The 13938-nt window shown below is 41.7% G+C and overlaps 1 protein-coding gene across 7 annotated transcripts in view; it reads left to right on the forward strand.

Moving 5' to 3' along the window:
• The first annotated feature begins 6075 nt into the window (after positions 1-6075).
• Positions 6076-13938, forward strand: part of ENTPD3 (ectonucleoside triphosphate diphosphohydrolase 3) — a 28089-nt gene continuing 20226 nt past the window's right edge. For 5 of the 7 annotated variants that reach the window (XM_090142481.1, XM_090142482.1, XM_031590279.2 and 2 more), the window contains exons 1-3: positions 6076-8709; positions 8808-8959; positions 10639-10759. In XM_090142481.1, the coding sequence (XP_089998607.1) occupies positions 10640-10759 (120 nt within the window). In that variant the 5' untranslated portion in view covers positions 6076-8709; positions 8808-8959; position 10639. The remainder of the gene's footprint in view (positions 8710-8807; positions 8960-10638; positions 10760-13938) is intronic. The other 2 variants (XM_090142477.1, XM_090142478.1) reach the window with 2 other exon arrangements.

Here is a 13938-nt window from a genome sequence, read left to right on the forward strand (position 1 = left end):
AACCTTTGTGCTCACAGACAGGTCATCTGGGCTAGGCGCACGTGCAGCTCCACAGAGTCCTATTTCATGCTGATCAGTGTCTTTTGTCACATCTCTGTCCTGTACCCTGGCCAAATGGGGGGCTCTGCTATTCTTGGCACTGCGCCTCTCCCATTTCAAAGGTAATCCCTTCCTCAGAGAACTCAAAGAACAAACCATGACTGGAGGAAAATGAGGAAAGTGCCACGTCCGTTGTTAGTAAACAGCTGGCAAGAACTGGGGCCCTGCCATTATCCCCGTCAATTATCCAGTGCTACCAAAGTCTGTAGAAAACTAACCTGGGCCCCCATGACTGTAATGAAACAGTGACTCTCAGAACCTTCAGCTTTTGGTTACCTGATACTGAGCAGTTGCTGAAAAACTTTTAAAATCAAGCATTCAGTAGAAATATTGATTCCCAATTCCCACCTCTTTCCTTCCCTTACAAAATAAGTATTCTGTCATTGTCTTCCCCCTTCTAACATCTGCTTTACTCCAAAGAATTTGGTTTCAGAAACAGCCTAAATCCAAGCAAGTATTCTGTATCTGTCTTTAGCTTTGAGGTCTATTGGTGCTATTTCAGGTCAGAAGAAGGCCTGGTTGCCCTAAAAGCTGTTCAAATTTCTCCAACTATCCCATCTTTCTATAAGGTTCAGCACAGCCACTATGACAACCTTGTTCTCCCATGTCCTTAGACCATCTCAGCTGCAAGCACACTCATCTCTTCATACATCCCCAGGATACAACAAAAAACATTCATTCTCACCATGCTATTGTTCCATTTTTTTAGATGGACACAGAAGATCACTCCAAATATATTTTTTTAAAGAGAGGATATTTTGTCCAGAATTTAATTGAAGGAATCTGCCACAACTGGAAACATTTTGGAGAGAGGACTTCTACACTTCAATCATTAGAGGAGAAATACTATATCACCGAAACAGCACAGCCAGTGGCAAGGTGAGATAGTTAAGAAGGAGCAGAATGACTGCCATGTTGGGTTTGCCTTTGGAGGAGGAAAGACAGGGCAGGGTACCACTGATCTGACTTGGGGAGACAGGAAGAAATGAATACCTAGTCAGACTGACATCAGTTTTCAAAGTATTTGTACAGAATTAGCACCCTTCTTATCTTGTGCTCATACTGCTGATATGGACAAGCAAGTAACTGCAGTATTCTGAGAGAGTATTCTTGGGCATGAGTGGTGCATATATCATCTGCCTTTAAAGTGTCTGGCTTTACTGCCCCTGTACAACTACTGTGGCTGACAGTGGCCTCTTGCTTATGACTGACATAACAGTCTCAAGCTGCAGGCAGTATCTCTGCCACACACATTTTATATTGCCTTTGTCACTCATGACTACACTCAGTGCTGGCTAAGGCACAAACCTACCCAACATAAACCAGAGGTTTTGCCTTGAGTGGGATCATAAACCCGCCAACTAGCCAGTGCTAGAACAGTGTGTGTGATATGCCTTTATGAAGGTCATAAAGCACAAAATGGAGTATGTGGATATCTGAAAAAATACACAATTCCACAAAACATCAGACAAACCCATGTTGGCTCTGTATCACAGGAGCTGCTATGTGTTTAAATGCAACCCACCCATAACACAGTCCTTTTAATGGTGTAGGGGTTATGCTGTGCATGTGTACCTGCTCTCAGTCCTGCCACTGCCTGTTCTCAATGGGTCATATATGTACAGCTGGTATAAGAAAGTTGGGAGCTTGTTGCTGCTTCATTTAGCATGTGTTCATGCCTTGCGTACGATGAAACACACACAAGAACAACAAGAATGAAAAAGAAAGGCTGAATATAAGGAAAATTTACAGACATACCAAAACTGAATGTGTTTTTTCACATCAAGCATGTTATTTACCACTGCTGTCATGAACTGGAGAGATGTTACTGTGCCTGTGACTGCACAGGTAAATGAAGGTAATGAAACAGGGTGAAGATTGTAGGAATATACCAATCAACATGCATCTCATGCCCTTCACCCAGCCCAGCTTTGTAATCCAGTGAGCAAGAAGTTATCTCCCTGCTATTGGGTAAGAATGTAGTTTTCAATCTATCAAAATCAAAAATGGTGATGTGTATATTTATTCATCTGGTGAATAAACAAGCTTTTTAGTGCAGGCTGTTTCAAGCAGGCACCACATAATGGTGAATCTGCACATAGAAATGTTTGTTATAATCAGTATTGCAGGGATCATTCCACTCTTTCATATGCTGGTTCTGTTCTCCCATGGACTTTTTGTTCTTCACAACTGAATTTAATGACTTTATTTGCATTACTGAGCCTATGACTGCTCACTTGTGGTTTAATGTCAGCGTACAGAAAGCAACAAAAAGAACTTGTTATATTATGTCAGGGTTAGTGAAGCAATGCAACAGTGAGTAACAGTATTACAGGTGGATATGGAAAGAATTGTAATAGAAACTTTTTTCATCTCACAGATACTCAAGGAGATTATCTGACTGTGGAATTGCAATTGAAAAGATTTTATCTAGGAATTTTAGAATTTCTTAGCCAATTTGATCCTGGATGAATACAAAAAGATGATAGAAATGCTGCTACAAGGACTTCTTAGTACTTCTTCAAAACATGGGGTGTGTATCTATTCTCCTGAAGTAGCATTTTGTCTGCAACGAGTTCTGTACTGAGAAAAATATGACATTACTGATTTAGAGTTGTCAGCCTCACAGAAATACTCCTTGTTGAGCAGGGTTTTTACACAGCATTTTTGAAAGGATTAATTACCACTGAGTAGTTTTTGGAACATATCCCTATTCACAGGAGGTTGAAGATTTGAGTACAACAGTGAATTTCTTGTACAAGTCCAGTATTTCTTTATCAGTCTCCTGTGGCCAGTTGTATGACAATGTAACATAGATGTCAAGTCACAAGCTGTGCTTGCAAGCATTGCTAAAAATCTCAAACAAACTTCCTGTAAATCTTTGTGAGCTTGGCTTTCAACTAGAGAGCACAAAGAGGATGGGAGAGTTCCTCTTTTTCCAGCAGTTCCATATAACTGTCCAACACTCCCCTGCAGCAGCAGCAACAGCTAGTTTGGCTTTATAAAACTAGGGCTTAGACAGAATAGACAAAAGGATGTGCATTTCTGCTTTTCCAGCAATCTGCTGCCCTAATTATGTGATTATTTCGCTGTTGCCTACAATTTGTCCAGGCTCACAAGCACGTGATCATGAAGAGTGTCCCTGGGGAGGTTTAAGTGATTAAAGCAGCTCTTGATTCTTTGGACAAGAGGCACAAGGTATAAAGCTCTAAGTCTCAGGAGGGGAAATAAATAGGTTAGAAAGTATTTTGGTTCATCTTCAGAATTAAATTCTTATCCGTTTCAAGATTTCTCAAGATGATGATGTTGACCAGAAAACTTTTATCACAGTTATGCGTATGAGACAAGATTCAGAAATTGAATCTTAAACACATCATTAGCTTTAGAGCTGCAGTGAAGGAATACAAATATAAACCAACAAGTAGTTTTCAAAGGGATTTTAAAGAAGTCATCACTGAAATTCTGAAATAGAAAAGGCAATGTCCATATCCAACCATTATAAAGAGGGACAAACTGAATTTCTCACGCTGTAGCTGTGAATTGCTGGGTGTTTTTTTGTTGGTTTTTTTTTTGTTTGTTTGTTTTTTTGATTGTTTGTTTTTTGTCCTTATTGATAGAAAACCACAGATGCTTTTAAAGCTAATGAAAAATGAGTTTTGTAACTGTGCTAAAACAAAAGAACTGCATCTTTAAACTCTGCGGAGAATCACATCTGACATTCTTCAGAAGTAGATTTCAGACATGGTTTGTGACTTCCTTACTTGTAACTCTATAATCCTAGCTCCATAAATTACCCAGCTAACAAGGTATGCTGCAATACGTAGAACATTCATATTAAGCAATCACAAAAAGGTGCTTTTTGACTTTGAATAAAATGTTAAGCATATAAGGGGCTGGGAATCTTCTTTTAGTTTTCTAAGTTTCTAGTTGAATCAATATCCAGACCTCTGTTGCTCCAGATTGTTCCAAGTTCTTAAGATGGCTCTGCCTGCAGTGCCAGTTCTCACAGTTGATCTTGAAATAGAGTGGTGAACATGAATAAAATTTGGGTAAATTGGTCTTTGGGCACAGAAGCTAATGAATGAAGGGTCTTTACAATGCTGATGAAAAGTCCTGGGAAGATTAATAGAACAGATGAAGTTGAGCTAAAGGGCATCACACCCTTCTGCTGGCTGGGCTCATTGAGAAGGCTTTAAACTAGGTATGAAGGGAGAAGAGAATGAAATGAAGCTTGCTGGAGATGAGCCTAAGGGAATGATGCTGTGGTTGGGGGTGAGGCCAGTGGCTCTGCTGAAGTGCATCTACACCAAAGGATGCAGTGTGGGCAACAAAGGTGAGGAACGTGGTTTAGTGAGTAACGGTGGTAGGTGGACTGTTGGACTAGATGATCTTACAGGACTTTTTCAACCTTAATGATTCTATGACTGTATGATCCAGTGATCAATGTTTTGATATATTTGTGACTCCATTTTTAGTAAATACATTACCTGCAAATTTTCAAATGGAATGTATAGATTGCAATTGAATATTCTACTTAAAAATCTGATCATGTCTTTCTACTAGACCTGTCCTAGAAGAGAAACATCCCTTGCCTCACAGTTACAACTTAGTCATGTCACTGCTTTTTGGCAATATGTAGATTTGTGGACAACAATTTTCAAGGATGAAGGACAAGAATAACATTTCATCAAAAATCTCTGATGAACACCTTGAGAGCTCACTAAGCATGGCAACCATTGCCATCGAACCAGACTGATGCATTTCTTACACAAAAGCAAAATCAGATTACCCACTACTTTTATGGTTTTGCTGCTCTCTTTTTTATGTTTCAATGAAAAATACTAAAAATTAAAATATTTTGTTACTTACATACACTAACTATATTAAATATTTTATAAGAGCTGCTCCAAAAACAATGCCTCCCATTTTATTATGTTGGTCCACAACGTCAGAGACACATGGTGGTGCTATGGCAGTAGAGACTGAACCTTCTCAGCAATATTCTGTTACATTTCATTGCCATGCGACAGATGGCAGCACAGGGGCAGTCTGACAAAATGGTGCCTGACGTGGAAGATGAAGAAAACATATGGAACTGAATTCCTTCATGCAGAAATAAATTGCAACCATTAACATTTATCAGTGCTTGCTGAACATTTCTGGAGACTAAACAGTGGATCTGAGCACAGTGAGGTGGTGGATGGAGCATTTCAACAGGGGTGACAGCAACAGTGGGTCACCTCCACTGGTGCAGATTTTCACAAGTGCAGCATGCAGGTTCCTGTTCATGGCTGACAAAAAAGCATAGCTAGTGGTGGTGACTGCACTGAAAAATACTGCTCTGTAGCTGAGAATTTGCTCTATTAGACAGTGCTATTGTGCTCTTGGTATCTGTTGTACTTTCCTTGGAAATAAATAGGAGGCATTACTTTCAGAGCAACCTATATATATGCAGCCTAAGGCAGTTCCTCCTCACTGAATGCAGTATAGATGCACCAAAAGGTTGGACACCCATGGCTTAGGATGAATTAGAGAATTCCTTTGTTTATTGGACTTTTCAAAGAAAGCATTTCTCTCCATTTTATCTCTCTCTCATCAGGGGATATTTTGAGGCCTCTTAATATTCCATCATCAAATACTGTATGAGCGTAACAGAAGGAATGGATACAGTTCTGTTTTCTCTTGAGATATATAATCATACATCCCCTCTGCTGCTGTCACTGTGCAGGAAATGAAGCAGTGTCTGCTCTGTATCCTGTGTAGATCTGATATGATAAATGTATTGCAGAATGTATCTGTCATGAACACTTTATTCATGTCTGCAGTATTTTAGTTTCTAGAGATTTGCTATTGATCTTAGCAACTGGTATTTATCTGTGAATCTTTCAATATCAGTCACTGCATTTTTACTTCACATGTTTGTGCTCAATGCCACCAGAAGAAATAAACTTTTCTGGGGGGCAGCCAGCAATCCAGTTCATTTATCATTTTTAAATGGACACCTAAGAAAGATTCTCTCCAAGCAAAGCAAATCAATACAGTCAGTTACACCAAATGCATAAAAACGAGGATACTTGAAGGGGAGAAAAAAGATATTACAGCAAAGGAAATCATAATGGAAAAGTGTGCATGCAATAAGCATGATGAAGGCTGGGAAAATGGCAGCAAGTTTAATCTATGCCTTGAGAGTGAGGAAGGGATGAAAGATCAGGTAAGGGAGCTACAAAATGAAGCGTAGGGCTGAGGAATGAACTGAAGAAAAGCCGAAGAGGTAGGCTTAGGAAACAAAGAAGATCAAGTAGGACAAGAGGTAATGACTTTATGTTGTGCCAAGGGGAGGTTCAGGTTGGATATTAGGAAAAATTTCTTCTCAGGAGTATTAATGCAAAGGAACAGGCTGTCCAGGGAGGTGGTGGAGTCACTGTCCCTGGCGATTTGCAAGAAAAGGGTAGAAGTCACACTGAGTGATGTGGTTTAGTGGTATGGTGTTGATGGGTTGACAGCCATGCTAGATAATCTTAGTGGTCTTGTCCAACCTTAACGCTTCTGTGATTCTGTGAACTGGTGAAGAAACTGGTTACCCACCATGCCACAGATGCTAGGTCTGGAGACATGCATTCTGGACTTTAAAAGCACCTGAGGGATTTTACAGCCCATATCACTTTTGTCGCTATCATAGCTTTAGCAAGAAAAGCAGCGTGTACAGTAGCTCAGCTCTTGGAAATGGTGCAGAAAAGAATCTCTCCTGTTTTTATGGAAGTATATGCATACTTTTGAGAGTAGGGCTTTGCTTTCTTTGCAAACATTACACTTTAGACACAGTTAAAAGTTGGTAGTAGGACTAGCTGAAGTAGTGATTGATGTCACTGTTTTGTTTTTTTTTTTACTTCAAAATATTTATGTCTGAGAGTAGCAAAGAATATGCTTTACTGTGGGGCTGTAAGTTCATTTGACATTTTAAATGAGACACTTGAGACAGATTCTGCCCCAGCAGAACAGTGGGTGAAAGAAGAAAAAGATGTCTCAGAAAATGACACTGAAGGAAAGAAAACAGCAGACAGGCAATCAGGAGGGATGGGAGGCTTTGTCTTTAACTGGAAATGGCTGAACTGATCCATTAAGCTTATCATTAACCCAACTTTAATAATGCGTTGTCATCATAAGAAAGAAATGACATCTCATTCTAGCAGTAAAGCAGAGGCCTCACAATGGATGCACTATGGAAGGAACCTTACAGATGAGTCACAAAGTTTCAGATGTTTCCTTGTTCCCCTTTCTTTATTCACAAATCAAGGATAATGATTCATTAAGATCATTACAAGAAAAAAAAAATCAGGTAAGTGCTTTTTGTTTTTTACTTCATGTGAACCCGAATCCAACTATGGAGCTGAGTGGTTAAAGTGTTTCACTGATCCCAGAGCTCTTTTCCCTGTGAATCTGTGCTGCAGGCTGTAGCATGATCCTTGTCTACAGCAGACCACGCAGGTCAGACAGGTGCTGTATGCCCCTGCTTGATGAACCTCATCTCCTGCTACAACCAGGAGATCACCTGGTGGATGAGGAAACGCTGTTGATTTTGTCAGCTTAGACCAGCAAAGCCTTTGATGCTGTTTCCCATAGTATTCTCCTGCAGCCTGTGGTTTGGACAGATGTTCTCTTCAGCAGGTAAACTGGCTGGAGGGCTGGGCCCAGGGCGTGGGACAACAAAACTGTGAGGGGTCTGGAGCACAAGTCTTATGGGGAGCAGCTGAGGGAACCGGGATTGCTCAGTCTGGAGAAGAGGAGGTCCAGGGGATGGGCTGGCATTTGGATCAGGTGATCTTAGAGGTCTTTTCAGGCCTTAATGACTCTGTGATTTTACGATCTTAGTGACAGTACTTCTGCATACGCATTTGAGCATATCTAACCCTGCTGCCAAGCCTTGACGTGGCACAGGATGCTGCAAAACTACCAACCAAGCAGCGACGGTAAGTTTGAACCCGAGTGGAAAGGCAACCTTGAAATCAGAAGGCTATGGCTCCATGAGGGGTGAGAAAAGCCCTCCGGAGAAAACACTCGTTTCCTACAGAAGAGGGAGGGCTAATGCCATGCCTTCACCCACAGCACCGTGCCGCACGGCTGAGGGCTGCACCCATCTCCTCCATTCGGGCGTACGCACGGGGATTTTGCATCTCACGGCTTTCGTTTCGCGCCCGGGCGGCGGCCGCGCAGAGGGGCGGGTTCCCGCGGTTCCCGCCCAGGGCCGCCCGCTGAGGGGAGGGCGGTGGGGCGGCCTCGGTGCTCAGCGTCCGTGGGCTGCTGCGGGTTGTTGTGTTGCTTTCTTTTTTATTTCTTTCCATCACCTGCGGATTGCTTCTGAAATAAATGCTCGCGTACGCGTATCTCTCCGGTTACAGTGCGAAGAAAGGTACTTCTTACGCATGTCCGTCCTTGCCGTGATCAAACCGTGTGTCTTTAACCTGGGAGCTTGGAAAACGTCGTGGGCACAAAGAGGTTTGCTGTGGTCAGCTTCCCTTGGCAGGCAGCCTTCCTTCTGCTGGAAGAAAGCTGTAGAAAATGACACTCCCACCTGCTCCTGCGTGGTCCGCAGTGCTTACCTGGGCGTGGGAAGTACGTCTATGCTGCTTGCTTCGGGTGACGCTTTAATAATGGAATGCTCCTGCCTTTTGATACTTAATTAAAATCTTATGTGTCTTTTTCCTTCCAAGTGCGGGACGTTGGCCTGATGAAGTGCTCACATGACAACTGCTTACACCACGGAGAAAACAAACTCCTTCCTCTCTGCTGTCTCTTCACATCTCAGTGAATGCAGCTGGTATCGCTGTGTTGCCTAGCCCGTGTGCGGCTTGGGTGAGCCCAGGTAAGGTTAAGCACAGCCTTGCACATCTGATCCAAATACATAAAATCATAAAACGTCTTGCACAGTTCAAGTTCAGATAATAAGATATCAGCTGCGTGACAGTTTCAATAGGGCATGGAGTGTAAGGTGTCCTAACACAAAGGCCATTGCTTACATTGGGATTTACAGATTATTCCCCTCTGATGTCCTGTTTGCCGGCAGAACAAAACTGTATGATGAATGTCTCATGAGCCGCTCTCTTACTCAGTATGGTCTCTGCCAAAAAAGGTTGTTAAGTAAGAAATTGTGTCTGATGAAGGCAAATTCCAGTATCAGGAAAGCACATGAGAACTTCAACAAACCCACATTTCGATGTCCCTTGTATAAAAAGTTATAGCAGAAAATCTTTCAGTCGGTGATTCATGATCCTTGAGGTCCCTTCCAACCTGGGCTATTCTGTGATTCAGTGATCATGGGGTGTTTTTAAGTGTCAGTAGTGTGATAATGATTATTGCTTATTCTTACCAATGCTTAAATTTTTCAAATACTTTGCCCAGAGTTGTTTGTTCGTTTTTTTTCCTTTGGTAATTACTTACCTTTTCCAGCTCTGAATGTCGGTGCTTTGATCTAGGACTGAATGTTAACAAACTAGGTTTCAAGTAGGTCCTTCAGTCACTTCTCAATTATAGCTAACATAAGCTGAAGAACTCATGGCACTTAGAATATGGAAGATGTATAAAGGAGCACTTTATCCTTCTTCCTCAGCCCTCTGGCTCTGGTTGGAGCTAAGGAAACAGGCGATGTGCTAAAGGTACAGTGAGACTCACCCAGTGTGCTGTGGCCACAGCAGGTCTGACCTCCTGTCCTTGCACAGGCTGGCATTCGCAGCTGCTGGAACAACAAGGCAGCCCTGAACAGCCAACAATATCCACCAACATGGAAGAATTAGGAGGTGGGAGTTAGGACACATCTTGCCAGGCTAGCCTGATGGCAAAAAAAATGGATTCTGAAAATGAAAAAGGCAGGAAAGTTCTCCTTTTTCTCTTCCTCTGAAAACTGTAAGCTTGTCACCTCCCATTTCTTTCATTTTCAACCTCTGTAAAGCATAAGAATCTTCAGTATTAACTGTGTTAATATGTGCATACACATGAATCTAAATCATGAACACGTTGGCAGTTAGAAGATGTCTACTTCAATATTCTTAAAACTTCCTTTGTTTCTTGCTGAAGCAGCCTGTATCTAGTACAGACCTTGCATCTCTGGTAGGAGCACTGAGCTGTATTCAGCAGCTACCACCACTATGCCTACATGGCTGTGGCTGTGTTGGTTACAGGTATGCATGGGATTGTTGAGTGTGCACTAGTCTCAGCCTGCCCATTGGCCTTGTTTCCTGAGGCAATGGGAGATGGTCAGCATGCATCTACATGTAGACACTGTGGGAAATGAGCATACTGGCAGTTTGGGTGAACTCGCACATCTTGAATATGACAATATACATACACCTCTTCTAGAGAATGGCAGGTTGGTGATAGCAAAACGCCAAGCAGCTCTTAAGTAGAATACAAAATTTTCATGTAGCATAATCTAGTTGAGGAAACTAGCTTTTATGGGGAGTCTTAACTGATTCAGAGGTTCAGTACTGTACACAATCACTGAATCCTTTCACACTATTGAAGTGTTGCCTGTTTTTGTTGTTTCAGGATGCTTACCAGAACACCAAGTATTGTTGCCCAAGTGTTCCTTCTTCTAAGTGTAATTCTTATCATTGCTATTGCAGTGATTCAGATAAATCAGCAAAAGATTCTTTCCCCAGGCCTTAAGGTAAGTAGGTAAGGAATAGGTAAGTAACAATAATAGGTAAGGAAGACCAGTATTTGGAATTGATATTTAATAATCATCATTTCTAAACACTATTTTATGGAGTAATTTACACCCACAAATTAATTGTTCATTATGTCTTTGTAATGGGAAGACTAAGGCTGAGGCAAAATCAGAATTGGCCAAGATTACAGTGGCAAAGATGGAAAATGTCTACAATGTCTATCACACAATGCCTTCCTCAAGACTGGAAGGATAAACAATTAAAAAAAAGCCATTGCTTTTTTTTCTTTTTTTTGTCTGAAGTTAGAAGTAATTGTAAATTATTTTTGAGATTATTCTAAATTATTTTGAAGTTATTTCAGGTATTTCTTGGAGTTAAGGTCCTATTCTCAATCACATTTAAGAAGTTCTTACCAAAATCATTGCAAACTACTGCTGTGGATCGTAAAACATTTGGGCTGCAAGCATGCACTGATTTACCACATGTTGGGACTTGCTAGATACTAAAAGAAGTGAAGTTAGCTACATAACGAGGAGCAGAGCAAAATGAAAAAGACAAACTGAAATAATCTGAGAAGTAGGTTCAAGCTTTGCCTTATGCTTCTGGATTATGCATGTGAGTTCTTCAAAGAGAACAACTGAAGACAATGCTACAGAATCTAGCCTTCTAGGGATGCTATGCAATCCAGTTTTTTGTTTTTCTTACAGCTACGAGCATAGACAATTTGTCAGATACTTCTTTGAAGTCATTTCTACCTTTCCCTCTACATATTTATCTGAGTAGTTCACATAGTAATAGCAATAGGCTAATAGCTTACTATACTTTGTGAGATTATGATAATCTTTCGTTTGTCTGAATCAGTTTTTGGCCTAAAATTTGTATTTTGATACCAGCTTTAAGTGTTGGTGTTGGTGTGGCAGGGTGTGTGTGCTGGAACCTTGCATGGACACGGTGTCTCACGTTTACTTCCTGTTTGACCTAAATTTCTGCTTGGAGCATTCTTACATCCTAACAGCTTTTGCTCAAGGCAAAACTGCACTGATATATATGGCCAAGGACACTATCTAAAATACAGCCTATGCATTACTTGTGTTTGTCATTAGTTTCAATTCAGAATGACAAAGCTGTTTACTTTACTCTTCAAGGAAATATCAGACCCACCTGGATTATCTGAAGGTGGTTTGTTTGGGGAGGTCTGCTTCCTGAGTCACAGCAATTTCATGGCTGGTTCTAGAGGAATTTCGGCGGTTCTTCTGCCAGATGCCTTGGCTTTGGATTTCTTTTGGGGCTGTAAGCCTGATTGTGCAGGAAGCTGTATTTTATATAGAGGGCTCTGTGTTTGATTCTGGTGTTACTGAATAGTTTTCAGTGAATTACTAAAATACTTGCAAGAGGTAATTCTTCAGGAACAGAGCTCTGACTGTGGTATGCCACTGTGAAACTCTGCAGTACTTAGTTGATATGATGGAGCCTGGAAATGGCAGTGTCCTGAAGTTTGTGGTTGATGAAAATTAAAGATGGTGGTAAAATGATGAAAAGAACCTTCCTTGTAAATGGCCTTATCATAGAATCTTAGAATATCTTGTATGGAAGGGACCTAATTCCTGGCTCCACACAGGACCACACAAAAACCTAAGGAGCTTCAGGAGTCACTCTGGAATATATCCAAGAGTCCTTTTCAAAAAGGCTCTCTTTTTTTCTGAAGAAAACAAGAGGCTGTATAGGAAAAATGAGAGGAAGAGAAGGAGAAGATAAAATTGTTAGCTACACATTTGTTCAGATAATTGTACCACTACTCTTTGGGATGCAAATCTGCTCTTCAGGAAGTATGCTGGGAAGTGGAGGTAAATATTGCAGCAGGAGGATGGAAATGGGTCTAAAAGCTTCACAGTTTGCTGAGGTAAGAATATTTTCACTTTCTCCCAGCTCTTCTTGGGCATGATAACACTAAGAATAGCTAAGTTAAAAGCTTCTGCTTGGCACTCCGAGCTGTGACCAGATTTAATCAATAGCCCTTGAGTAAATTTACTGTTATTGTAGTGCTCATCTGTCTTTTGAGGAACGGGAATACACTTAAAGTGTCTTTGCTTAAACAGTGGTTGAATGGAACCTGACAGCACAGAGGATTGATGGTATCTGTGGAACTTTTCACCTTGTAGTTGATCAGGTTAAAAGTCATCTGAGTAAATATGAATGGAATTTTCATTATCTAGCAGTCCTCTAGGAAACAGACTGGAGACTGATACCACTGGTAATTCTTGGGTGAACAGGAGCTTGTAGGATTACAGTGGGAAAATGAGAACTAATGAGGTGCAGAGGTTGAATGGTGTGCTACCTGAAGCAGTGATCTTTCTTGGAGATTTGGGGCATCCAAGGGAGGCTGTGTGATGAAATAAATTAGCCTGCTCCAACTGCTTTTACTGCTTTGCAGCCAGATGGAGGCTCTCATTTTTCAGTACTGTCAGGCTCTTTCTGTCTTTTTTAAAAGAAAAAAAGTTGACTGAGAAATGAACCCTACACTATGCAATTCCTACCAGTTTGATTTTGAAGAGGGAGCAGCTAAACTTGTTTTTGGGGATAGCAAAGAGGAAAAGCAAAACAAGGCTCCTTTCACAGCATTAGAGCGTAGCTGAGGTTACGCTCAGTAAGTTTGCAGATGACACCAAGTTGGGAGGTGGTGTTGATCTGCCTGAGGGTAGGGAGGCCCTTCAGAGGGATCTAGATAAGCTGGATTGCTGGGCTGAGGTGAATGGGATGAGGTTCAACAAGGCCAAGTGCTGGGTCCTGCTCTTTGGCCACAACAACTCCATGCAGCATTATAGGCTTGGGGACGAGTGGCTGGTTGACTGTGAAGAGGAAAGAGACCTGGGGGTGTGGGTTGATGCTTGGCTGAATGTGAGCTGACAGTGTGCCCAGGCGGCCAAGAAGGCCAATGCCATCCTGGCCTGCATTAGAAATAGTGTGGCCAGCAGGAGCAGGGAGGTGATCATCCCCCCGGTACTCAGCACTGGTGAGGCCACACCTCGAGTACTGTGTTCAGTTTTGGGCCCCTCAGTGAAAGAAAGACATTGAGGCCCTGGAGCATGTCCAGAGAAGGACATCGAAACTGGTGAGGGGTCTGGAGCACAAATCTTATGGCTGTGGCTGAGGGAGCTGGGACTGTTCAGTCTGGGGAAAA

The sequence above is a fragment of the Phasianus colchicus genome, chromosome 6 (genome assembly GCF_987193195.1).
Source record: "Phasianus colchicus chromosome 6, bPhaCol1.hap1.1, whole genome shotgun sequence".
Taxonomy (NCBI): domain Eukaryota; kingdom Metazoa; phylum Chordata; class Aves; order Galliformes; family Phasianidae; genus Phasianus; species Phasianus colchicus.